Source organism: Cimex lectularius, unplaced genomic scaffold (genome assembly GCF_000648675.2).
Source record: "Cimex lectularius strain Harlan isolate CLEC.00 unplaced genomic scaffold, Clec_2.1 scaffold118, whole genome shotgun sequence".
Taxonomy (NCBI): domain Eukaryota; kingdom Metazoa; phylum Arthropoda; class Insecta; order Hemiptera; family Cimicidae; genus Cimex; species Cimex lectularius.
The window spans coordinates 1,290,510-1,318,471 of NW_019392720.1; the positions used below are offsets into that span (position 1 = coordinate 1,290,510).

The 27,962-nt window shown below is 35.7% G+C and overlaps 1 protein-coding gene across 6 annotated transcripts in view; it reads right to left on the reverse strand.

Moving 5' to 3' along the window:
• Positions 1-1,517: 1,517 nt before the first annotated feature.
• Positions 1,518-27,962, reverse strand: part of LOC106667174 (nuclear factor 1 C-type) — a 188,741-nt gene continuing 162,296 nt past the window's right edge. For 2 of the 6 annotated variants that reach the window (XM_014394924.2, XM_014394925.2), the window contains exons 5-13: positions 27,875-27,934; positions 14,961-15,056; positions 12,559-12,693; positions 10,810-11,028; positions 6,161-6,321; positions 5,441-5,552; positions 5,026-5,210; positions 4,678-4,942; positions 1,519-4,161 (exon numbers count right to left, since the gene is read on the reverse strand). In XM_014394924.2, the coding sequence (XP_014250410.1) occupies positions 4,034-4,161; positions 4,678-4,942; positions 5,026-5,210; positions 5,441-5,552; positions 6,161-6,321; positions 10,810-11,028; positions 12,559-12,693; positions 14,961-15,056; positions 27,875-27,934 (1,361 nt within the window). In that variant the 3' untranslated portion in view covers positions 1,519-4,033. Of the gene's footprint in view, positions 4,162-4,677; positions 4,943-5,025; positions 5,211-5,440; positions 5,553-6,160; positions 6,322-10,809; positions 11,029-12,558; positions 12,694-14,960; positions 15,057-27,874; positions 27,935-27,962 lie in introns of all 6 variants that reach the window. The other 4 variants (XM_014394931.2, XM_014394926.2, XM_024226624.1 and 1 more) reach the window with 3 other exon arrangements.

A 27,962-nucleotide genomic window follows, 5' to 3' on the forward strand; every position in this document is an offset into this window, starting at 1 on the left:
ATCGAATACTCTGGGGTAGTGAGTGAAGTCTGTTGTATCCACCATGAGCTTATTTCTTGCGCCAATCAATTCACCTGGTGGAAAGCATCTAAAAAAAATTCAGAATATTTTGGTTGTTTGCGTTTATCTCGTAAGCTATGAGGTTTAAATTCTTGCGCCAACAAATTCACCAGGGTCATTTTGTAAGACATAAAGCATTTTTTTCCCGATGATTTGCTTGGTTACATTTACCTTGTGCACTATGAAGTTTATGAGCTTATTTCCTGTGTCAATTGATTCACCAGGGTCATTTCCATTAAAAAGTGTCAAAAAAAATTTGCATGGTTTTTGTTTTTGCATTTATCTCCTAAACTATGAGGTCTACACGTTTAATTCTTGTGCCAATCAATTATAGGAAAACATTGACATTTTTTGGGGACTGCGGTAGCCGAGTGGTTAGCGTGAGAGACTCTCGGCTCATAAACGCCACGGTCGTGGGTTCGATTCCCACCGTCGCCTCTGGCCCTTTTTTTACGATACCCCCCCCCCAATATGAACACACATATAAGAATTCGTCACCATGGTTAATATGCATAGATCATAAGGCAAACAAAAAAAATTGACTTTTTTGTATTTATTCTTGCTCTATTTCGTCTCTGTATCTGAGCATCTCTCTCTCTCTCTCTCTCTCTCTCTCTCTCTCTCTATATATATATATATATATATATATATATTTTTATGTACCGCCATGCCCCTCCACACACATCTGACAGTGAAAGGAGTAGGGGCTAGGAAAGGGCTATTTTTTTCATTAAAAAAAAAGTCCTTTTATGTCTTCCATGGGTTAAGAGCTGCCTATTTGTAATTAAGAAAATTTGGTGTGCACACAATTCAAGTGAGTAAACTTTATATTTTGATGTCAAAAAAGTAAAAATAATAGTTGTATTTTAATTTAAAAAAAGGTTGTCACAAAAAATATATTTTTATAAAGAAAACTAAAAGAGATAGCATTTGATTTTAAAAGGTATGTTAAAATATTAATTGTATTTTCTAATTGGTGGTCAAAAATTAATAATAATAACAATAATAATAATTTCCTTTACTTTTACTTTTCTTTATACAACGAGAATTAACGTCGATTTTAAAATTAATGTTTGTAGATTCTGAAATAGGTTTTATTATAGAATAAAAGATTTTTTAAATTAAAAATAATAATTAATAAAAGAAATTGTAATCTTATTTGAAAATAAATTGTAATAAAAGATTTAAATTTAATTAATATTTTGGTTTGAATTGAATATTGGAATTTTGTATATCAAAAAAAGGTGCCTGATCATTAAATTAAATTAATGTAGTCAGGTTCGATCATAAGAAAACCTCTGGGACCTTGTTTTCGGTTCTCCGAATTCAGGGTTGGGTCCAAAACAGAAGAGACATGCTTACATATATATATCCTCTCTATGAACAATAGAATAATAAGGATGAAGGGTTGAAAAAAAGTTGCACGATGCCATGGAAATTTTGTATTTTCAAAAGGCAACTTCGTCTTTTTCTTTTTTTGTTGTAACAAATATAATTTAAGATTTATTTCAAAAAAATGGTATTAACAATTTACAATTATATAACTAGAATTTCTTGTCATGATTTTTGTAGTTGAGTATTTTGAGAAAATATTTCGACGTTAATAATAATTTGTGGTTATTACCTGTAAAAACAGAAAAAACGCAAAACGCCCCAGACATTTCTTAAACTTAGTAACATAATGTATTGAATTCATAATGTGTTTTTCATGAAAATTTTCTCGTCTCTTCTCTTTTATTTAAGATTTTTTTTTCTTGTAAATATGCAGAAATATAAAATATTTTTATTATTACACTAGAATGATGTTTTCACATCATCTATCTCATATATACAGGTTCTATGATGAAACTTTCATCTTAAGCAGCTTTAAACGTTCGCCATTTATAGGCGAAGTGCGTTAGCTTAATAGTAATAATAATAATTGACTATGCGACTATACCAGAAATGTAAGGTTTCAAGCATAATAAATATTCGAAATAAATAGTTCAAACAATACACTTCATCTAATGTGCCACTGTTTGTTTAAGAAATGTGAGTTTCATTAATAATTCTTTTGCATGAATTTTTAAATTTTTTTTTCAATAAGTTGGATGTTACCTTTTTTTTTCTATCTACAATAAAATCACCATATAAGTAAAGGTTAATTACATCCGAATTGTCTATAATGCTCATATCTCTATGGCTTCGACCTTATACTTTTATTATATGAACCTTATAGGTTTGAACATTTGGACATGGCAAAAAAAAAATCAACTTGAATGTACAGTACATTTTGAGCTTAAAAATTATGTACACTAACAATGTTTCAACTTAACAACATAAACAAAACAAACATTTGAATTTAGCTTTATATTAGATGAAAACATAATGACACAAAAAATTAAATAAAAAAAAACAACTTTTTTTTAGAAACTACAGTAGTTTTGAAATTAAAAATGACTAATATTTATTTTTCTAGTAATAACAACATTAAATAATTTATATTGTCTTCATATAATTTAACATATCTACAGCTCGAGTCGCCACGAGCAAGTTATAATAAAATATAATCATATAACACAGTAAAATTAAAAACAATTTCAAGAAAACACGCACTAGAAATTATCACATTCAGGTTAAAATAAAATTATATATTAAACACAACTTTTTATGACTAATTACACCTTCAGTTCAATGCTAATAACAAAATAATGCTATTTCGCACTCGTTTAAAACACAGTATAAATTTATATCTCATCGTCGATCTATAAGTTACGGTCTATTCTAATTCACTTGTACTATTCTTTTTAATAATTACAAAATAAGATTTGATACGTATGAACATACCTGGGAATTTTTTTTACATTGTACAAACATTTGAAATTTTAAATTCAAAGTTGTTCAAACCCAGGATTTAGTCCCATTGCCCCTGTAACTTTATCAGACGGTTACCGGTGGTTACTAGTTAATTATCTCTTGTATTATTTTAGATTTGCATTGAGATTTTTTTTTCTAATGCAACATTTCTGTAGTCAACTGAAGAACTAAACAAACGTTTGAATTTGCAGGAAATTTACAGGGAAAGGCTTATGAGCAATGGAAATGAGCAAATTTTGTGCCTTTCATTTCAAGTCAAATTTTAAACATATTTTTACAAGTTTTTTTTAACTATTTCATTTTTTTGTCATATCATATCAAAAGTACTAATAAGGCCATTTTAATATACTTATATAAATTTAATTATGTGTTCGGATGTTTTCATAGCGTTTGGAGATCTGACTAATTTAAGGGGTTTTTTTTTCTTCGCTGCGTTACATAGCCAGGGCATCTGATGCCCTAATTAAATATTACTATTTTCTTCATAATATTTTTTTTCTTTATTGTTTTCAACCTACAACTAGAATCTTCCAAATTAGTCGTCCTTTTATGCAAATGCCAGTAACTATTATAAAATACAAAAAGTTTTAAATATTTACCGGGAAAGTTTTGAGATTCCATTTATGCAAAATAGTAAAAAATTGTTTTGTTTTTTTATACACCTCTAACATTAATATATTTATTTACCATTTTATTTATTTATTTTTTTAAATAGTTTAACAACCAAAAGTATACAACAGTGCAAATAAATTTTTTCAATTAACACTAGAATAATTATTTCACAGTTTTAAATACTATTTACAAGTAATCATTAAAAAAAATTTTAAATAAATAAAAAAAATTCCTTTGTAATTCCCTTTTCTTATTTTCCGTTGTCTTTTACCAATATCCGTCTAAAGCTAGAAGGATAAAATGTTCAAGACCAATTATATTAAAAGAAAAAACTTCTGAAAATAATAATAAATACACTTAAGATTGATCTAACTAATCTTTTGTTCAAAATTAAGTCACCTATGAACAAAAGTCCAAAAATTTGCGTTGCTCGTAACTTTTGGAAGTTTACAAAAAAGAACTCTACAAAAACTTACAAAATTGAAATAAAACTATGCTACATTTTTTACGATGACTTAGGCGAAGTACCTGAACCTTTTGGAGGTGTGGGGGCCCCTCCAGAGCTATTTGATCCAGGTCCTAAACTGGTATCCATCCCCTCACTATTTTGAACGACTGAGTTGAAATAACGATCTAAAAACAGAAAAAAGACAATTTTAGTGGATGTGTAGATTTAAAAAAAAAACACTACTAGGTTGTAGGAACCTATTTACTTTGAATGAAAAGTGTTAATGATAAATATTTCATATGTATCAATGTTATCAATTAGTGTGAAGAATAAATGCCCAGGGATTTACTACTTTGGGCCATTGTGAATGAAGGCTGTGTGAGTGTATTTATTAGTGCAAATGGATGGGTTTTTACCCCTATCACGTCAAGGAACATTTAATATTCTCCGGTAGTGTGAGTGAAGTCTGATGTGTGAGTATATTTATTAGAGTACATGGTGGTTTTTTATCCCAAATACCCTGAGGAATATCGACTACTTTCAGGTAGTGTTAATGTATTTAATAGCGCAAATGGCTGAATTTCTACCCAAATCACCCAGAGGAATATTGAGTATTTTGAGGCAGTGAGAGTGAAGTCTGATGCGTGATGTATTTATAGCATGGAAGGATGGATTTCTACCCCAATTACTTTTTCACGTACCATCATCAATTAGAGCTGATGTTTCATGGTTAGAAGAAGATATCAATGGAGTCATCATGTAATCTTCTTCAAGCGTGATAAATGGTGGTCCAGGCCCTGGCGGTGGTGGTGCAGTAGCTCCAGGAGGAGTCCATCGTGGTAAAGTTCCTCGGGACGAAGTTCTTGGAGAACCCACTGTGATTTGTGTTGAAAACAAGGATAAGTTGGTCGGGCTTATAACTCCTGACATTCCACCCATTGGACTAAGGTTGGGGTAACTAAAAAGCTAAGGAATTTTTTGTTTGTGGATATTATTATCTTTTGAATCAGTTTATATATAAAGAAATATAATAATTTTAAAATAATAACCTGTGCCGGTTGTGTGTGTATATGTGTAAACGGGTAATCTCTGGAAAAGGGACTTGATGCTACTGTCCTTGAATGTTGAGGTGCATCCTGCGCCTGGCCGGGAGGAGATCGTGGTGGAGAACCATCACCCGGTGGAGTTGGTGGTGACGAACCCCCATTTCCTCCACCGCTCACATTCAATTCACCTAAACAAAAAAATCACTTAAACACACTTTCATTTTATCTGTGACAAATAAAAAGAAAAAAAATAAGGGAGAATAATTTAAAAATATATTACAGCCTTTAATTAAAAAGAGGAGATTTGGCATAACCCAAGTCTTTTGCTTTGTACTTTGCCAAGTTCCTTCAGTTCTCTTGTTTGGTTTCTTTTTCCACAATTTTAATAAATAAAATCAATATGATAAAAATGTCATACCAGTAGATCTGATTATTGCTACAGGCCTCGCCATCGGCGGTGGAGGAGGTGGAGGAAGCATTGTACTTGGATAATACTGTGCCAATTTATTTGGACTTCTTGAAGGCCCAGCCTGGGAACAGGAAATTAAATAACAAAAAAATCTTAAAATAAATAATATATGCAAATTATACGACCAATTTAATTACCGAACCTCAGATGACATTTATACAATATACTCAAAACAAAAATCAAAACGATATCTACTACTATTTTGGGTTGTTGCAATATTTTTATTGCTTAAGAATGCCGATGATGGAATATTTAGTATCCCATGAACCCTGTCACACTACCCCTTCACTCTAATAAATACATTCACTCTCAATATACACAAAACGAGATATATTCAAAGTCAGCAATCATTTTTCTTCCAAATATCAGAACAGGGTTAAAATCTTATGTGCACAATTTTCATATCGGGTGGCATTCCCACATGCGTTTATATGGAGTCAATGAATCACACTATTCATTACTTTGGACACTTGCCCTTATGACAATCTAGCATCCTTTTGAATAAGTTGTTTTATGTGGTTTTACTCTAGGGTTACCATTTTAATTGAGGTTCAATAATTTATAAGGCCATGCGAGACATACATTTAAGATCAAAACAATTTTTTCATATACTAAATCAAAGCAATTACATTTTTCATGTAAGCATGACTTTTTAATTGAACCATTCACCTGATTTTGAGCGTTTTCTGCCTCTTGACATACAAAAGTCACAAAGTCGGACAACGTGTCGTGTCCGTTTTCAGGGTATTTAGTCGGGCTGTGCTGATCGTTTTGCTGGTAGTAAGTCGCAGTCGCAAGCGAAGCCACGTTACTGTGCTGTGGGGGCAGCCCTAGAAGAAATAACTCGTGAGAAACTTCCATTAAAAAAAATATCTTGTAATCTAAAAGAAATATTCAATTTGTGTTTTATTTACTTGAGGATGATCTAAATTGTAGATTAATGATATCTAAAAGACAAAAAACTTACCATTAAATAAAACTTATAGAAAATATTTTAAATAAAACATTCATACAATAAGCAAATGTGAAGTGACGTTTTGGTCTTAAATCTGTGTCTGCTGAGTTCAATAAAAATAAAGATTGATTCGAACCAAAATTTTCTAATTGTTACAGTTCAAATTTATATAAAACAATTATTCAAACGAGTGAGACTCCAATATCAAGATCAAACAATTTTGTATAATAGAAATAAAGTTTTTATTGCTTTATTAGCCATGCAACTCCTGAACTTATTTTTGAAAAATGTTTTCAATTAGAACGAATTCCGCTGTCATATTTCTAACATTAATACTGCCAACAAAACACATTATTTGTACAATTATGCTTATATGGTACTAACTATGAACTTAAATTTATGAAATTTGTCAAAAAAATGATTTTTTTATCCCATTTCTGCAACATGCTGTGTTTTTCAAATTTGTGAATCAGAAACAGCTTTATCATTTAACTATTACTTCTGCAACAATAACTAATTGTAATTGTTTTTCATTTAAATAAATAAGTTTTTAAATGATTCTAGAGTGGAGAAGTAATCCATTAATTACACTCCTAAACCCTATTCACTTTCACGAGAATATTTAGGGATGAAGGTCCAGCGTTTTAAGGAAACTTATTGCCATTTTGGGGACAAATGGGATCTGAAGGACTGTGGATAAGGTTGGTTAGGAAGTTTCATGGGCAATGGTTTGAAGGGTTTTGGAGAAAGACTGGAGTGAGTCAGTACCAAGTCTTTCATTGAGTTCATTAGAGGACAGAATTGGTAGCTGGGATAGGAAGAGTTATAGGTTAGACGTGGCAAAGGGTGATGGCTATTTGCTGGTATGGTTTTATTGAGTCTGAAAGTACATTTCTAGAACATCAAAAAGGACAGATGGCTCTGGAGATTTTTATTAGGTCTGGAGGTTCCAAGTAAGCCAAATAAGTCTCAATAAGTCTCATATATGTACATTGGTAGCTGGGAGAAGTATAAAAAAAGGTTATATGATAGAGAGTGAAAGTTTTATGCCTGGAACTTCCAAAAAGGACAGATGGTCCTGGAGTATTGTTACTAGGTCTGGGGGTTCTGAATAAGTTCCAAATAGGAGACAGTGGTTGCTGGAATAGAGAGGTTATGAGGCAGAGGGTTGGGATTTGGTTTTGTACTGTCTGATCTCCATTTCTTGAACTTCCAAGGATAACAGTTAATCCGGTAGGATTTTACTGGGTCTGGGAGTTAAAAGTAAGTCCCAAATTGCGGGCATTGGTTTACTGGGAGAAGTTTAGAGAGGTTATACGGCATAGGGTGAAGGGTATTTTCTCGGATTTGTGTTATATTTGAGACTGATCCTATTTATTTTTCATTTTATAGATGGTAACTGTTGTGAATTTTCTAGGCTTTAAATATATCACTACGTATGAGTGTAAATTAAGTAATCTTAAGGCAGATTTATGTATATATAAAAGTCATTAAGGAAAACTGAATAAAGTCAGTTATCCAGTCAAACTTATCGCTATATAAGTTTCGATAGAAACCTAATGGATTTAAACTTTTTTACCACTTTAATTAAACTCAATGAAAATTAACAATAAAGATAATCTGAATAAAAACTGAACAAAAAGAAAAACACAGATTTCAAGAAATAATTTATGAAAATTTCTTGAAACATCCAACAATAAATAGCAAATTATTTCTTTCGTATTCAGTTCTACAAAAACATTTATGAAATTTTCTGACATAATGTAATTACATTTTAACAATTAATAACCAAAGTAAAAGCATAATTTAGCATTAAATACTTTTACCTGAAGTAATTATATTATATTATTATTTTTTTAAAGATTCATTTTAGAACATAGTTCGATTTATATCAATGTGGAGTCCATGCTCTTTAATATGCTGCTAAGAAAATGGCTAACATTTAAATTACTAATAGATGAACATCAATAGCAGGCATATTGACAGAGGCACAAAAACAACATCAACAACAAAACAACATCAACAACAACATCAACAACAATAACGTTCATTTAGAATAGACAGGGTATGAGTGTTGATGGGATAATATGGTTTAAGAAAATATAACTAATAAAGAAACAAAAAAGGGAGATGAAATAAATAAAGAATAAAATTATTTAAAAGCAAAATTATAAGAGATTATAAAATTATCCCCTGCCTTTATTTAAAAAAATTGACAAATTGTAGTCAAATTTTGAAGATTGATCAGCAATAAAATAAATTTTTGTCAATTATCGCATGTTAGTCAAGAAAAAGAAGTTGATAGGAAAAAGCAAGTAAATAAAATTTTGTGCAAAAATTTGAACAAAAAAGGGCCCGATTTTTTGTGCTGATTTTGTTTTAAACAATATCATGAAATAATGGTGTATTTTGTGATGTTTTAAAAATCGAAAAAAAAAGAAAAATTTGAACGTTCAACTATAAACGTGTCTTATTTACAACATCGACACCGCTACAACAAATACCTACGTTTAAATTTACAATTGAAGCTGCACTAAAATGCTTTGCTATAAAATTACATTTTTACATAAAAAACATAGAGAGAGAGACAGAGAAGGAAAGGTGAAAATGGGTATTTTTTTAGTAACACCAAGAACATCCAACACAAGTAATACCTGATTAGTCTGCTGTGACATCATGCAATTTAGGGAGGGTACTGAAACAAAACCATTTCCTGTTACTTCCTACGTACCTATCCTAATTCTACCACTCCTCTATTCCTATGTTGTCATAACATTGTTAATATTTCAATTATAAGTGTACTGTATTTAAAATACATGTATGTATAATACTAGGTTGAGCTCGTATTGCTTTCCAACGTTTTATTTATGATTTACACATGTGGATGTTCCAAAATCATTCTATGACTTATAACTCATAAAATATGCTAAGTAATAACTATAAATAAATAAACAAATAGAAAATCCCTGTCAAAAATATCGCAACACCTTGAAATCTTTTTAATTGCATATAGTATTTGGTAGATGTCTGGTTTTGTGTTTCCTTTTGTGTATATTGAGAGTGAATTTATTTATTAGAGTGAATGTGCATATGAGAAAGTCGATGGAATACTTGATATTCCAAAATTCACTCTCTCAGACCTAAACTGTATCGATACCCTGAAACAGTAGTAGATATCTTTTTTATTTATTTATTGTAGTGAACGTATTTATTAGAGTGAATGTGCATATGAGAAAGTCGATGGAATACTTGATATTCCAAAATTCACTCTCTCAGACCTAAACTGTATCGATACCCTGAAACAGTAGTAGATATCTTTTTTATTTATTTATTGTAGTGAACGTATTTATTAGAGTGAATGTGCAGAAGGAGAGGGTCGATGTTAGTACTCGATATTCCACCATCGGTTGGTTCTCTCATCCTATAAAAATAAATGCAATGCCCTGAAGAATTAGGAGATATATTTTTTTTGGTGCATATTAGAGTGAATGTGCATGAGGGGTGTTGGAGTACTTGATATTCCAGAATCCACTCTCACAGAGTATTAAACTATCTCAACACACTGAAAAAATAATAGATTTCTCATTTTTTGGTGTTATGTATTGAGAGTGAATGTATGTATTAGAGTGAATATACATGAGGGCCATTGCAGAACTAAATCTTTTACCACCGACCCTGTCACATTACAAAGCTATCGTAACACCCTGAAATAATAGTAGTTATCTGGTTGCCTTTTGTGTACATTGCTAGAGAATATGCTTATTACAGTGAATGTAAAATTAAAAAATATCGAGATTTATAGGTGTTGCGATACGAGTTGACGGTTTTTTTTGTTTTGTTGTAAAAAGTAGATTTCAAATAAATAGTTTTTGATGACAAAAATATTAGACTAGAGAATAAAAAGTGAAAAAATAAAAATAAACTAAAAGCTAGGTTTTTTACAATTAGATTTTTAATTGTAATCTACACATCAAAGATGTAATAAATTTAATTGCTCTTATAAAACATTTAGTTAAAAAAATATACATTTAAGGCAGTTATAAATTTTGCAACCTAGGAAGAAAAATCCAATAATTTCAAAATATTTGATGAAAATAATGCACATAGCTTGGAAGTAAGTAACACTTTAACTTTTCAAGGAAGTGTGTTTGTTAAAATTATAAAAAAAAAAAAAAAATACCGGTTATCGTAATGTTAATTAATAAAGGTTAATTTCTCCACCAAACTGTATTAAATAGGGTGTGAACAAATTTCACAGATTTGGCCTAAAGAATACAAATATAAAACAGAAAATTTATTGTTATATTTTTATTATTATTATTATTTTTGTGGAAATAATTCTCAAGGCTTAGGATCGGCTTACCATGCTCGACATCTGAGTGCCAACTAGTCTGACTTGAAAGCGAAGCGGGGCTTTGTCCGTAGTAGCCGACCTCGGTCTGTGCCTTCTCTCTTGAACTACTTGTTGCAGCACCGCCTCCACTTCCAAGTTCGATTTCCTCTTCGGCCGAGCTCAGCCTTCGAACACGTTTGGATCTCGGCTCACCCGGGCTTTGACCACTCCTCGGGAGACCAAGAGGACCTGCGTGTTAAGGTTCAATTTTTGAATCTTATAAAGTAAAAAATCACTTCTAATTAGTAAATTGCCAAGTTTAACATTTGATTATTATTTTAAATGGACCTACTAAGTACAATTTTAGCCAACTGATTTTTTTTTTAAAGCTGGCATAGGCTGACAGTCACCCTTGAGTCACTGGGTTATCATCGTATAAGGCTACATGGCAAGTTCTCGGGATGGGAATTTGTAGTGAACAATTTGGCAGTACAGTCAGGATGGACCAAAAGCTTCGTGTCGAACTTTCAAAAGTGGGATCAGATCACCTCAGACAAAAAGAATGTGGAGGTTGTGAGGTTAGAAATCGCTGGATTGAGAGAACCCCACAATTCCACTTCCAAATTGGCTGCAATGTCGTGCTCAGAGTCTTTGATGATCTCAAAATATTCTTGGATTATTCAAGATTGTTTCTGTCTCTTGAATCTTATATCGGGATTCGATGTAGGTATAGTTCCAGCCTAGGTATAGTTATAACTAATATGACTTGATTGTTCCTTGATATTAAGGGGACTTTGAGAAGCCAGCCTATGCTGCTGAGGGTGCTAGGTCTCTTGGCTGTCATTGTTTATAGAGATATGGTGGATTTTCAATATGGGAAATTGTAGAGAATGCTTTGGCAGTATGGGCAGGATGGATGGAGAGGTTCGTGTTGTACTTTTAAAAGCGTTATAAGTTCACCTTAGACAAAAAATTATGTTGGGGTTTGAAGTTATTGATGTAGCAAGGAGAACAATTTGCCTGGATTTTGGTTGGAAAGACTGAACTAGTTGAATTCGTGAAACTTATAGTTCCACTCCTGTCCAAATTAATTGCTCGGATAGTATTCGAATTGCCTGTAGAGTCTTATATTGGGATTCCACGTCAGCCTAGGTATAATCATAAGTATCTGACTTAAGTGGAAGTCGGTTGTTCCTTGATATTAAGGAGGCACCTTGAGAAGGCAGTGTAGGCTAACATGAGAAGGGCAAGCGGATCTTTGGGCCATCATCATTTAAGGCGATATGGCAGGTTCTCAGGGCAGGGAAGTGTAGAGATGACTTTGTAAGTATGGCCAGGATGGATTGAACTTTCAAAAGTGGGATCAGATCACCTCAGATAAAAGAAAGTTGCGGACATTGAGGAAAATGAAGTTTGACTATTTGTCGACTTTTGATCAACATATAGGATGTGCTATACATATAGGAGCAAATTGGTCGTATTGTTTTTTTTTTTTTTATAGAATCTTTGATAACCTCAAAGTTTTCATGGGTTGTTCCTTAATATTATGGGGATGTCTTGTGTAGCCAGCCTAGGCCTTATATTTTTACAATTTTACTTAATAAAACCATCTATCACTGTCTTTTTTTTCCATGTGAAATTTGCCTTCACCCATTTCCTCATATCTCGTGTTAGTAAACAAACATATTTTGTAACATAACACAAACAGGAGGGTCCAAGGCTTTGGAAATATCTCTGGAATGACCACAACACTGAAAACATTTTCCCAGTCATACTTACTGTACTGCGCCGAAGGAATCATGGCAGCATGGTCTTGACCTGGAGGCGTATAACTGTTGCAGTAGTACCCGGGGTTTTCTATTTTAATAACGTTTATAGGAGGTTGCATCCCGTTGCAGTTTTGTACGATTGACGCTGAAAGAAGAAACATAAAAGTTATTAGATGACTTATACGCCCAAGCGTCTACAAACGGTACACAGTCCACCAAAAAATATCACACAGGTTTTTTCTTTTCTGATGGCATATTTAAAAAAAATATATGACTTTTTTCTTATTTTATGTTAAAAAAAATATTAGGAATTTTTATCGTGATCAAATTTTATTGCAGAATTTTTAGTTTAGGTCATGCACCAAATAGACATCATTTTGAAAAGTAACCATCCAATTCTATTTTTAAAATATTCATTCAATTTAAATATAAAAAAATTATGCTAATTAACTCTCTCGTCCTAATGAAAAAACAAAACAAAAAACAAAAATGGTTTCACATAAAATAAAATGGATTTCATCTTAAAACAATGATTAGTATAAAAGACAAATTTTATATTTTAAAAATTCTAACTACATCTTAAAATAAAATAAATTAATTATTAGATAAATCCAACCTGAGTGTATTGCTTTTGAAAATTAGGGCTCAAACTGGACCAAGGAGGAAGTTCAGATGTTAATCAAGCTAACTATATTAGTGTGTGAGGGTAAGCATATAATTTTTATTGGATGGTAAAAGAATGCAATTAAATGCTGTAAAAGACTATAAACACTAATATTTTTGTGCAGCGGTTCTTAAAAATACAAGGCAGTCATAGGATAATTTTATTGGTGGTGGCACATTATGGAATGTGAGCCAACCAGTGACAGTCAGCATCTTCTAGTGTATCGCGATGGGATTATGCCAGCCCCAACCTCCTAGGTAGGGTAAAAGTGGGAAATTCCGAGTGGAGATGGTCTATAACCTGTTAAGCTATGATTTTTTAGCTGTACTGTTCAGTTTGTCAAGTCCATATGTTGTTAAGCCTGGATCGAACAGCTAGAAGTGGATTAGGTTCCTTGTAAGTCCTGTTAAGTCCTAAGTAACCTAGGGTAGAGGATACAATGTTTCAGAGAGATTAAGGTTAAGTAGGTGACTTTGATAATAACCAGATTTTAAAACAAATTATTATTATCATCAGTTCCAGACCGCAAGAAGAGCTGTGTAAATTATCCTTTTTGTACGTCTATAGTTCAATTCTTTCCTTTTAAATATATGATGGTATTCACTAGGACAGGATTGAATTAAGGTGAGAGTGAGATGAGGAAGTCAGCCTTGTGCTTGAAAGTAACCTTGGATGTACCCTTGAGATACACTAGAGAGAATACAATATCTCGGAGAGGTTGAGGTTATGCAGGTGACTTGATAATAGCCAGAAACATATTACTTTCATCACCTTACAGTTTGTCCGTAAGACCATAGAGAAGCTAGAAGAGGTGTGATAAGTACTTTTATATGTCTTTCAATCTTAGACATACAGTTCAATGCTGTCATTTTAAATATGTGGATACCATGACCTGCTAAGGTTAGTCTTGGATTGAACTGCAAGGACAGGAGAAGAGTTAGGTAGCTTCTTGTAGGTCCTAAGTAATGTTGGATGTACTCTTGAGATACACAAGAGAGGATAGAATGTCTCGGAGAGATTGAGGTTATGTAGGTGACACGATAATAACGTGATATTAGAAACGATTATTGTCATCACCTTACAGTTTGTCCGTAAGACCATATAGAAGCTAGAAGAGCTGGGTTAGGTATTTTTTTAATGTCTAGTTGTCCTAGACCTTGGTTCAATTCTGTCATTGTAAGTACATGGATGCCATGGCCTGCTAAGTATGGTCTTGGGTCGAGCTGCTGGTACAGAATGGAGGTTTGGGTGAGTGTGAGGTATCGAAGGAAGTCTGTTCTGTGCTGATACGTAACAAAATAAGTATCCTTGAGATAAACCAGAGGACAGAATGGCTCGGAGAGGCTGAGGTTCTGCAGGTGACTTAATAATAAATAGATAGTAATAAAACTGTAGGATTAATTTATTGTTGGAAGGTCAAAAAATATTTACAACACGATCTGTTTTCGAAAGAAAAATCCAAAACTCCTATTTTTTTTTTAAAGAATATTCCGAATTCAATACCCTATTTCAATGCATCACTCAGGTTTTTAAAAATGTTTACAATTTTAAACAATTTACTTCGAAAAATAAAAAAATTCTGATATACTAATCACAGAAGGGGGGAAATACTGTGAATAACGACTTAAACCAAGTTACAGTTTTTTAAAATATTTTTAAAATTATTATTATTTTTTTTAATTGTTGAAGAAATGAGTTTTTCCATTCTCACTCCTTGACTAAAGATGAGAAAGAATTTGTAGGTTTACCTTTAGAAAGTCTCCACAGCTCCTTAGAGGAAAAGACACCAGTGGCTAGAATAGTGTCATTACAGACAACGCCGTTGTATGGGTTGTGCGAGTACCCTACAAAAACAACCCAGACCTGTTAGCAAATTGTGCCAAGTCGATTAATTAAAAACCTTATTGACAATATCAAGTCAATAATTTTGTTTGAAAATGCATTTGAGTATACTGATGTGTAAAATTATAATATTCCATGACCTAACAGTCTTCATAACATATAAAAAATATACAATCCATTTGCATAATTTGTTTGTTACATCATACATTATTATGTTATAATTTTTTAAATTACCAAATTACCTAGTTTCTAATCTTTTAAAAAATCCATTTATTATTTTTAAGAATGATAAACTGTTCAAAATGCTGTCTATTACAATTTACATGGAAAAATCGAGCATCTAAGGCTATTAAGTGGTTTAATAATTTAATATAAATATATTTTAATTGTCAATTTATTTATTGAAGATCCGTATTGTTACAAAACTATAGTAAAGTAAGTTCAAAGCCAAATCCTAGCATGTAACCTTCATCCTCTGCTGTATTACCTCTTTGTACTTCTCCCAACAACCCATCTCCGCTATTTGGGACGTACTTAGAACCCTCAGACCCAGTAGATAGTTAGGGATGGTAAGGGAATTGTAGAACTAACTGTCCCTTTTGAAAGTTCAAGAAATGGAAGATCAGCCTCAACAAAACCAAATCCAAACATATAATCTTCAGCCTCTGCCGTTTAACCATTTTATACTTATCCCAGCAACCAATGTCCAGAATTTGGGCCTTATTTGGAATCTCCAGACCTAGCACAAAGCTCCCAGGACATTCTGTCCTGTTTGGAAGTTCAAGGCATACAAGATCGAACTACAAAAAAAAATCTTAGCATATAATCTTCACCCTTTGACATAAAACCTTGAAATACTTGTCCCAGCAACTAATTCTCCGCTATTTGGGACTTACTTGGTTCTCCCAGAGCCAGTAGAAACCTTCTGGACTATCTGTCTTGTTTCAAAATTCAAGAAATGGAAGATCAGATTCAACCAAATCCAAACATATAATCTTCATCCTCTGCCATATAACCTCGTTATAGTTATCCCAGCAACCAATGTCCTCCATGTGGGTTTTACATGGAACCTCCAGAATTAGTAAAACCTCCAGTACCACTTTCCTGTTTGGAGTGCCTAAGAAACCTGCCAAAAGGAAATTTCCAGTGACTGCGACTTGTCCAGAAAGAGGCTTTTCATGACGATTATAAATTTAGAAAATTAATGTTCTGCAAAAACGAAAAAAACGAGGCACTGTAAGTAGACCAGCTCATCTGAGAAGATAAACTTCCATCACCCTCTCCGATCATCCCCAAGAGGGGCTTAATGGAGTTTGTTGATTGCCTGTGGTTTACTAAAGTAGGTGTCATCCTCCTTCAGCAATGCTTCAAACATGAACTTGAAACATCTGCTTGCCATTACCCAGGACTCCTTTTTGTCCTCTAACTCAAGATATTGCCAGGTTGTGACCTTTTTACCTTCTAATACTATTAAGGCTTGGTTGTTTGATCTTATGATGATTTTTTGTTTGAGTGGACACTAAGGGTCAACCCTGGCATAGATTTCTGCTACTCGATAAGGAAAAACCATTAGCAGTTTCATATGCAAAAGTACCACTAGTCAGGTTATGAAATTGGTCTAGCCTAAAGCCCTCCCCTGTATAAATAAGAGTTTAAAAGGAATGGGTGGCTGCCTATAGTTACAAAAGTAGGTATCAGCACAACTTCAGCAAGGCTTCAAACTTTAAAGCAGCAGCTGATAAACTTGCAGCACCCCAATAGATAAGCAAGGGCCTTAAAGAAATATCATACCTACCTGCGGTTACCAAAGTAGGTACTGCTTCAACCTTCCAACCAGCAGTTGTCAAACTTGCAAGACCCCGATAGACAAGCCAGGGTTTAAAGGAATGTGTTGACTATCTGTGCTTAACAGCAGCCGATGAACTTGAAACATCTTTGTCTTTTAAAGAGAACTTCTGTGTCCTAGCACCCAAGATATCGCCAGGTTGTGACGGTTTTACGTTCTATTGTTTTTATGGTTTGGCTATCTCATCTTTTGAGTTTTTTGTCAGTGTAACTGTATTTCCTAGAGCCAAGGGTGTTGAATACTTCTGGCCTAGCAATTTGTCACAGAAAGGGGATACCTTCAAAACTTGGTCTTTGACACATGCTTAGAGGTTCATAGAAGAGTCACACACAAAACAGAAAAAACCAAAACAAACACGGGATCTGGTAAATTCACTGAGTGGAAACCGTCACTCGAGAAGTCGGTACTGGTAGAAGAACCGGCAGATAGTCAAGAAGAAGGGACTGTCGAGTAAGGGCCCTGGCCTAGGTTTCTGCTAAGGTGAGGAAAAACCACAAACATAAGAACTAGCCAATTTATGGAATTTGACCACAAGCCCAAAGCTGCATATCGAACTCCAATCAACGTAGAGGTCATGCAAGAGCCTTTGAAGTCATATCTACCTCTACCTTAGGAATGTCTGATCTTTTTGGGACGGTATATGGTTTAGAAGACCAAAACTACGTCTGGCTTGTTTGTCTGCTAGTTTATCATGCAGAGATTGTGTATTTTTCTCAGGTTTTTGAGATTTTCGATGAGTTAATAGACATAAACACCGAGACCTTAGAAACTACAGGGGTCTTCAATAAGAATGCTTCTTAGGCAAAACCGACAGCCTTCCAAAACAGGAGAAAACACTAGACGTAAAATCCGTAAAGTGAGAGGAAAGAGGAAACAAAAAAAAAAAACAAAAAACAAAAAAAATCTCCATCAATAAACGTCTGCATGTAATTGATAAAATGAAATATCGACTTGTACCCTGAAATGGGGTGGGGTGTAAATGTTTGTTTTTCTTAGTCCTGGTCAGATATAAGCTTGAAATATAGAATCGATAAAATGGGGCCGTTACTGGAGTAAATAATACTTGGAGAGGCGCCACTGAGCTCGCAGTCCTCAGACTGGAATGCATAATAGGTCTCCTCATTAATTAACTCTCCTAATGTTGTTAATTGTTAACAAGTCGGACCAACATCTATTTCGCTATATTGGATTAAATCTCAACCCACTTATAACTTAATCCGACCTTTCCTAATAACGGGGCCCTCGGCCTAATTAAAAGGACGAATTTCTAATCGAGTTATATTAGAGATAAAGAAAGGGGACTTGATTCTACAAGTCGAGAAAGCGCCGATTAAAGCGTTAGCTTCTAAAATTTACGATGTACTAACCACCCCTTTTTAATTACTTCAATTATATCGAAGATAAATTTTCTTATGGTTTATGTTATTATTTTTAACTTAAAGCAGCTTAAAACTTCAATAAAAATCCCCCCCCTCAGCCGCCCAAAAAAGTTTATAGTACAATTTATGATAAAAGATTGCGATGAAAATACTTGACCTTAATTTAAAAAAAAAATAAAATAAAATAAATAAAAAACTAAAAACTAAAAGCAAATAAATAAAACAAATGCCAGTAGGTATTTGGTAAAAAGTATTCGCCAGTAGCTGTTGTGATACAATAATAATATGAAGAGTAAGGTAGAGGCTAGCGTCATACTTTCAGCAAGCCCAGAATAGTGGCTTGCATAAACCTCCAGGACAGGTCCTATTTGGAAGTTCAAAAAATGCAGAATCAGGCTTAAAAAAACATAATCCCAGCATATAGCCTTCACCTTCTGCCCTATAACCTCTCGACACTTCTACCAGCAACCAAAGCTCTCCATTTGGTACTTATTTGGAATATCCAAACCTCGAAGACGAACTGTGTGGAAGTTCAAGGAATATAGGATCAGGCCCAAGAAAAACCAAACTCCAGTATATAACCTTCACCGTCACAGTATAACCACCTTATCTTTCACCCAACAACCAATGTCCAGCATTTGAGCCTTCTTGGAACCTCTAGAACTAGTAGAGACTTGCAGGACTAACTGTCCTTTTTGTAAGTTCAAGAAATTTAGAATCAAACTAAAAAACCTAACACCAACATCCTGTATCGGATAACCTCTTTATACTTATCCCAGCAACCAATGCACGATGTTTGTGACTTACTTGGAACCCCCAGACCTAGTAGAAATCTCCAGGACCAACTGTATGGAAGTTCAAGAATGCAACTGAACAAAACCAAATCTCACGAAATAACCCTAACCCTCTGTCATTAATTTCTTTAAACTTCTCCCAGCAGCCCACGTCTTCTATTTGGGACTTACATGGAACCTCCAGACCAAGTAGAAACCTACAGGGACACCTGTCCTGTTTGGAAATTCAAGAAATGGAAGGTCAGATTCAACAAAACCAAATCCCAGCATATAACCTGCACCTTCTCCCGTATAATCTTTCGACACTTCTATCAGTAAACAACGCCCTCCATTTGGGACTTACTTGGAATTCACAGACCCAATAGAAACATCCAGGACTATCTGTCCTGTTTGGAAGTTCAAGAAATTTAGAATCAGACTAAAAAACCTACCACCAACATCCTCTATCGGATAACCTCTTTATACTTATCCCAGCTCGATGTTTGTGACTTACTTGGAACCCCCAGATCTAGTAGAAATCTCCAGGACCAACAGTTTGGAAGTTCAAGAATGCAACTGAACAAAACCAAATCTCACGAAATAACCCTAACTCTCTGTCCTATAATCTCTTTAAACTTTTCCCTGGAACGTCTTCTATTTGGGACTTACATGAAACCTCCAAATCAAGAGAAACCTCAAGGGATATCTGTTCTGTTTAGAAATTCAAGAAATGGAAGGTCAGATTCAACAAAACCAAATCCCAGCATATAACCTGCACCCTCTGCCGTATAACCTTTCGACACTTCTACCAGTAACCAACGTCCTCAATTTGGGACTTACTTGGAATTCACAGACCCAGTAGAAACAGAAGTTCAAGAAATGAAAGATCAGACTCAACAAAACCAAATATCCGCACCTGACCTTCACCCTTTGAACACCTTTCCCCTAATCTAATACAATTACGGTCCTATTCCAGCTATCAATACCGTCGTCTATTTTGCTTTTCTGAGTTTAATCGACAAAGGATGTACTTGCGGTCATACTCTAGTCACTCTAGTTCAAAATCCTTCGCACCATTACTCCCTATTTTCCTATCCAACCTTATTCACATAGATGTTCAGATCCTATTTGTGCGCTTTCATAAAACCCTAGAAGCGACCGATTAGAAAACAAAATAACTCAACAAACCACACTGTGCGTTCAAGTTTCAAAATTTACAGTCGACTTTTTCCAGTTTGAACAAGACTTAGAAAATGTCACCGAGTAAAATAGACGTTTCTTTTATGATCTGTTGTCAAATTACAACTCATGGCCTAATTTTCACGTAATTCTATCATTGGCTATCATTGTCGATGTAACATACGTTCACGGAAAAACAAGACTTATATATCCTCTCCACTAAAACTACTCTTTTGGAACTCCAATTTTGAGTAAAGGTAATGCCAGAGGAGCAGAGATTGCATGGGGCGAGGTGTTGATAGGGCAGATTCGATGAAGTATCGGTTAAGTGAACCGTGAAAATGATAAGGACTCGCCCCTCTTTTAATATAGGTGGAGGCGATAACCTTCGTGACGATAACTCGAATCCGGCAATTGGGGTGTATTTCCATTTTTCGGTCTAAGAACGAAACCGGCGGATCACATCCGCGGCGCATGATATCAGAATTATGAAAAAATTTACAAAGATAAAGAAATAAGTAAGGCAGAGGTACATGTGGCTAGAGATCATTAGGCAGCTTTGGGATAGTGGTAAATTCCATAAACTGGCCAGTGGTTCTTTTATATATGAAACTGCTTGTGGTTTTTCTCACGTTAGCAGAAACCTACCCCTGGATTGATCCTTTCTCGACAGTCTCTTCTTCTTGACTATCTGCTAGTTCTTCTGCCAGGAGCGCCTTCTTAGGTGACAGTGTTCAGTCAGCAAACTTATAAGATTCTGTGATTATTTCTGTTTTGTGTGTGGCTCTTCTATGAACCTCTTAGCATGTCTCAAAGATCAAGTTTTGAAGTTGCTAGGCCAGAAGTATTCAACACCCTAGACTTTAGGAAATACAGTTACACTGACAAAAACTCTCAAAAGATGAGACCGCTAAGCCGTAAACCGTAGAACGTAAAAAGGTCACAACCTGACAATTTCTTGGGTGCCAGGACACAAAGGTTCTGGGTTATGGACAAGGATGTTTCAAGTTCATCGGCTGCTGCTTGGATGTTTGAAGCGAAGCTGAAGGAGGATGAAATCTACTTTAGTTAACCACAGGTACTGAACACATTCCTTTAAGCCATGGCTTGTTTATAGGGGTGCTACAAGTTTATAAGCTGCTGAGTACAAGTTTGAAGCATTGATGAAGTTGTGATGATACCTACTATTGTAAACCCAGGCAGCCACCATACTTTTTTAAGCTCTTGTTTATATCGAGGAAGGCTTTTGGCTAGTCAAATTTCATAACCTAACTAGTGGTACTTTTGTATATGAAACTGCTAATGGTTTTTTCTTATCGAGTAGCAGAAATCTACGCCAGGGTTGACTCTTAGTCAACGGTCTCTTCTTCTTGGCTATCTGCTACTACAACTAACCGGTTCTTCTACCACTCCTTTTGGGAGACAGTGTCTACTCAGGGGACTCACCAGATATCTTTTTTTTTGGGGAGGGGTGTTTTCCAGGATGAACCTTTTCGCGTGTCTTAAGGATCTAATTTTGAAGGTGTTTCTTTTTGTGTAAAATTGCTAGGCCAGAAGTATTCATCTCCCTTGGCTCTAGTAGTCAAATTCCATAACCTGGCTAGTGGTACTTTTGTGTATGAAACTGCTTGTGGTTTTTCCTTATCTAGTAGTAGAAACTACTTATCTTCCTCTTCTTGTCTATCTGCTAGTTCTTCTGTCAGTATGTCCATCCGACACTGCCTTCATATGCAAATTGGTTCAGTAGGTGATTTCGAGTGCATGGATTTTCAACGAATCTCTTCGCTTGTCTCGTCCCTGGAGGTCCACCAGGTTTGGACTCATAAAAGAATTCTTGTGTTCCATTGGTATTTTTGTACTTCATAATCAATTTGGATTGTCAACTCTTTCAAAGAAATGTCAGACCGTCTTGGTTCATTTATTACATCTGACACATATTTACGATATTGACCTAGTTCAAAGTAAGTTCTGATTCTGCGTCTCGATAAAGAAACCCGAGATGGTTGAGGAATTACGGTCAGCCGGTTTGTAAGAAGCAATAACTATTGGTTAAACGGCGGAATGAAGTCAAGGGGGAAAACAGGCGGGAGCCTCTGTTTACAGAAAAGCATTAAAGGCTCGCTTTCTGTGGGGGTGGGTATCTGGATTTTCTCCCTAAGATATCTGGAGCCACTACTGGCAATAAACATTAATGCGCCCTTTCGAATTGCGCTGCGCGTTTAAGTCAAGTCTGAGCCCTTATCGCGCCACCCATTTGTTTCATTAGGGGGTTATGGACATTTATAGAAACTAATTCGAGGGATGTTAGCAAAGGTCGAAGAAATAGAAGCCATAAATGACCAAATTTGTCAGTAAGCTATTTGATTTTCTGTTTTAATTTTGCAAAGGCTACTTCAGATCCCGTAGACACTTCGTTGTGAACCATAAATCGTCAGTTGAAGTTGATTAAGGGCGTAGATCAAGGATAAACGGCTTCAAAAGGCTTTGTATACTTAAACTACTCATGTTTATATACGGGTATGGAAGCTGTTTCAACTTCCTTTTATCCTTTGGCCTTTTCAAGACTTTCAGCGCTAGTTTAAATAGTTTACTTTCTCGCCATATTGGAGAAACAGGGCGAAGGAAGCATTTCCGGATGCCCCGGTCGGGCTCAAAGCTCTTCTTCACTAAAAAAGTATTACCTTTTGTTGAAAAAGTTCCTAAATTGAAATTTTTCGACTGTCTCTGATTTAAATTCAAAATAAAAAGATTATTATAGTTGAATAAAAGACCCGGGAGTACTGGTTGGATAGAGTGGACTTGCACTAGGCCAATGGAGAAAGAAACAGCAGTTTTCAGCTATGCCGAGGATGGGGGGTTCATCATCACGACATAAGACTAGGTAGGGCTTTAGTCGGCTGTTGAGAGTGCGTTGAGTAGTTGAGAGTACCATTTCTGCTGCAACTAGTGTATCCGGCTCCATTAGTAATGATATCCGATGGTGAAGCAGTAAGGTCCAACAGGACAGTGAGGAAAACAACCTATGCATGGCCAGTTTTCAGCTATCTGGGGAAGGGAGATCGTCATCACTACCAATGACCAATTGGATAGGGCTTCGTGGAGCTGAAAGCCAGTCGGCTTACTACAATGAGTGCTGTTGGGAATTCCCTGCAGCTAATGTATTCGGCTCCATTAGCGATGAGATCGGATGAGGAAGCAGGTTGGCCCCTGTTGATCTTGAACCACAGGGTGAAAGCAGTAAGGTCCAACAGGACAGTGGAGAGAGAAACCTATGTATATGGCTAATTTTCAGTTATGTATGGACAGAGGAGACGCATCATAGTGAACCAAGACCAAGTGGATTCGACTACGTATGACCGGTGATCCAACCGTATATCACCAGATCTGGGAGCAATGTGGGTGGACAGTGGATACATAGATTTGATTTATAATAATATGTTTCACCCCTAGACCAGGCTAGCCTACTCCCCTTACACCAAGAAGTTTTCAGATATCCTGGAATCTGCAGGTGTGGGCAAAGGGGTTCATCATCGCGGTTCAAGGCCAACATGTGCCATAAGCAGGATAGTTGGTACGCACCCAGCAATGGCATCAGAAAATGAATATACTGGAGTCTGTCGGATCACAGGGCAAGGTAGAGAGAAACCTATAAAAGGCCAATTCCCAGCTAAGCCAAAGGTGGAGGCCTATCGAATTGATTGATGATAAAGTAGTTCTGACCTGGGTGCTTGATCAACAGAAACAATACGTCACCTCATTTTTGGTTGGGCAAAGGCCTAAGGATTAGGAGGGAAGACATGTCCTAGGATGATCCTGGATTCCGTGTCGGACCGTGTGTGAGGTAAGTCGATCCAACGATTTATTGACTTTCTAGGAGACAATAAACTCGTCGACGAGTTGTCACCCAAAGGAAGCCGCCAACAGAAGCTACAAGTGATAATATTCTCTCAATAGCTCATACTCATCACTCACTCTGGCTGTCCGGGGCCCCACGCTCCGTGCCGTCTACCAACATCGACCGCAACCATCCTCATCCACACCCACCAAAGGGCAGTGGGTACGCCACATTTCTCAGGTCACTGCCCTCAGCCATTAAAGATCCTTCAAAGGGTAGTGACTTCAGCAATGGTTCGCCTTCCAGGCAGCAGCAACTTTGCACCCTGCATAAAAGCAGGGTCAACCTCCTTAGTAGTTAAGGCAGATTCGTCGAAGAGTTCTGGTCACCTAGCTACAGCAGAAAGGGTATTCTCAACAGCATTCATTCTTCGCACTCTCCCTGACGCGGCTGTCTACTGCATGAGCTAAAAACTAGCCATATGCGTATGTTTCTCTCTCCACTGTTTTGTCGGATCCTAGTGCATTCATCCTGTGGTTCAAGACCGACAGGACGCCAACCTGCTTCATCTTCAGATTTCATCATTAATGGATACACAAGCTACAGGGTACTCTAAACAGAACTCATCACACTGTCAACAGCTGACGTGGCTTTCAGCGCCTCGAGGCCATACAGATGACCTCTCGATTCGTCCTTGATAAGAAAGGTGATTCAGAAGATGTTTCTGTACTCCCGAGAAAAGAGATTTCCAACATGATTTAACTTGTTAGATGTCCTCTTGGAGTCTGCAGGCCAGAGAACCTGTACTTTGGTAATTTCCGATCATTATTGATCGTTCTACGATTTTTTTTGGTCTGTCAGGAGCTATTCGGTTTCTCATGCAAGAAACACAGAAGATGGGGAGGAGCCTGAACGCCAACAGACCAAAAAACCGATAGACAAACCAAATTGGAAACCGACCGAGCTCCATGCTTTTCTTCTAAAAGGCAAAAAATGTTCAGGGTGTCTAAGATTTAACCCGGAAACCTTCCAGCGATGAGACGCCGTCTCACTTTAAACGCTGCAGCCACCGGCCTGGTCGAAAAATGTTTTACTCTACCACTTGTTCATTAGTCCTTTTTAAGTTTTTTAATCAATGATAGTTAAATTTTATTAGAGGCAAAGTCCCCGATGGTAAATCGCCAAAAACCGCCGAGTAGATGGAGCGAGATAAGACTCATACGCGTGAGAGAAAGAAAAAAGAAGAAAGAATACGAACGATTAATGAAATATGAAGCGGGTTCGGACCTAAAGGTGGGGTTGAAAGAAATTGTCAAAAGTGATAAGACAATTGGGTAGGAAACCCTTGCTAATGGATGTGTAGGCTATCTAAATGTGAGCCGAGATAGCCTCGATGAGACTACCGCAAACATTAGCCAGCATTTAGCTGCCTTTCTTACCCTCATTCCCTTATCACAATCTCTATTATCTACCTTTAGCCACCTCTTACCATTTCCCCAGATATTTATTGCTGTTCTTAACAACTATTTAGCGGCCACCTTTTTCCCGCTGCATTTCCACAAGTAATACTTAACACTTAGGTCTTAACGCGACGCGCGATATCGTGAATGGGGGATTTTTTTTGTGAAACTTGAAACCCCATCAAATGTGAAACTCTCGGGCTAGGAGAGTGAATATGTTTTCATATTAAATTATATTAGTTAATTAAAATGATATCAGTCTCATTAAGTACTAATTTTCGAGAGAACAGAACTTTTCCACAATACTGTAAACTATTATCAAATGCTGGAGAAACATACTGGGACAAACAGAAAACCTGATGGTTTTTTTTACCAAAGCTTTTTAAGGCCAAGTGAAAAATCAACCTTAAAATTTTTTTTTTTGGATTGTTTTAACTATTTTTATAATCATCTAACTTTCCATTTGAAACAGCCATAATGGAATTTTTGATATATTCCTTTTTAATCCTTTTCTGTCCCAATGGTTAATGTTGTCTCACACCGACAACAATTTTGTTAAAGGTGAGGCAACATTTATTTATTTGGCGTCAATCTTCAATCTTCATCTTGGAATTTCAATCTCTCAACTTACTACAATCTCCCCAGGAAACGTGCCAACCCCCTCAAGCAAAAAATCTTCAAATAGTGTCACCTCTTTTTGTATCTCGTTCTTCATCCTTTCTGGCCCAATTTTGCCTCAGGGCAACACCAACATGAGCAATTTTGAAAGAAGTAGAGGAAAATCCAAGCAATTTTCAGCGGGTGCATTGTTGCCCCGCATTGTTTCCGCCTGAGTATTGGTCAAAATGATTTTTTGGGGCCAATTTTCGATCTCCATCTTGGTAATCTTCACCTACTACAACCTCCTCAGGAAACGGGCCTCCCTCAGATATCAACTTGACTCCATTCACAATTTTTTAAAAGGTTAGCGGGAAATTCTGTTCGTTAAGGTGTTGCCCCTTCTGTGTTTCTCCTGTGTGTTGGCAACACTAATCACTTTGGCGCGAAAATAAAATCTCCATCTTGGAATCTTCAGTACTACAACCTCACACATCGGGCAAAAGGTCTAGGAACAGCGTCTACTTTATTGAAAACGTGTTATTAACGTTGAGTATCGTACCGGCCTTTCGATGATAAATACTAAAAAACTAGGTGATCAGGGATAAGGCCATATCCTCATGTCCTCACCATGGCTTCATCCCTGATCTCCCTGTTTATAAAATGTTATTAAATCTTTCTCGCTCAGCGTCACCACAGCATCACACATTTTAGCAATTTGGTTGAAGGTTAAGTCCCGTGAGATTGAGCGGTGTTGCCCCTTTAGTGTTTTTGGCAATCTGTTGCAACATTGAATTTTTGTTGCCAATCTAAGATCACATCTTGGAATCTCCAATCTTCATACCGGACTCTTCAATCTCCATCTTGGAATCTTCAGGCCCAATGTTGTCTGTCTTAGAGAATTTTACAATTTTGTTTGAATTATCGGGAAAGTTTGTAAGTTATTGGTAACACTGAATTTTTTGGCGCCAATTTAAATTCTCCATCTTAGATTCTTCATTGTTCAACATAGCACTTTACATGAACAGGGGTGAGATTTATTGTAATTGCTAGTTATTATGCAGACAAATGATTCTTTTTTTTATGTATTCTATGTAAATCATCGAGATCTGAATTCATCACTAAATGCAAGTTTGACGGCCGTGGTAACTATCCAAGTTTATTCTAGAGTGTTACAAAATACCACTCGAGATAAAAGTGACCTGGAATTTTGTTTATTTTTCTCTGTATTATGTACATTAATTTAATTTTGTCAATTTTAAGTTATAACAATCAAGCTGTTTTGTACAAAAAAGCGTCAATTTTCTCTTTTAAACTGACACCCATGATTACTTAAAATACTTTTGCTCTAGCTTCTAGGACCCATTGGCAAGAATAACCGGTCACTTGTTCATTTTTCGACCTAGTATTACCAAAAAAAGTTTCATCAGTGGAAAAGTTTGCTTCGCCTTGTCAGCAGTTTATTCTAATTGAGGGCTTATCCGTCCCTACAGTCAAGTCCTGTCTCTCTTGATATATGATGTCAATCGTAAAAAGTTTATTATTTCCAAATACCTTTCTACGCGTATAAATATATTCCAACGATGTTATAAAAACGTCCCTGCGAATTAGCAGCTGAGAGATTAGAGCGGTACAATTATAGAGCAATTGTTCCACTTCAAAAGATAAAGAAAATTGTTCCAGCATTTAAAGCAACTTCACAAAACAATGTTAATAGTTTGTTTTGATTTTTCGTTTGCTTTGGTTTTTACCTTGGTTCGCTCTCGAGTTGCCCCTGTCCGTTATGTTGTCGCACAATCCGCTCAGCACCTCTGCAACATTACAGAAGTTTATCAACAA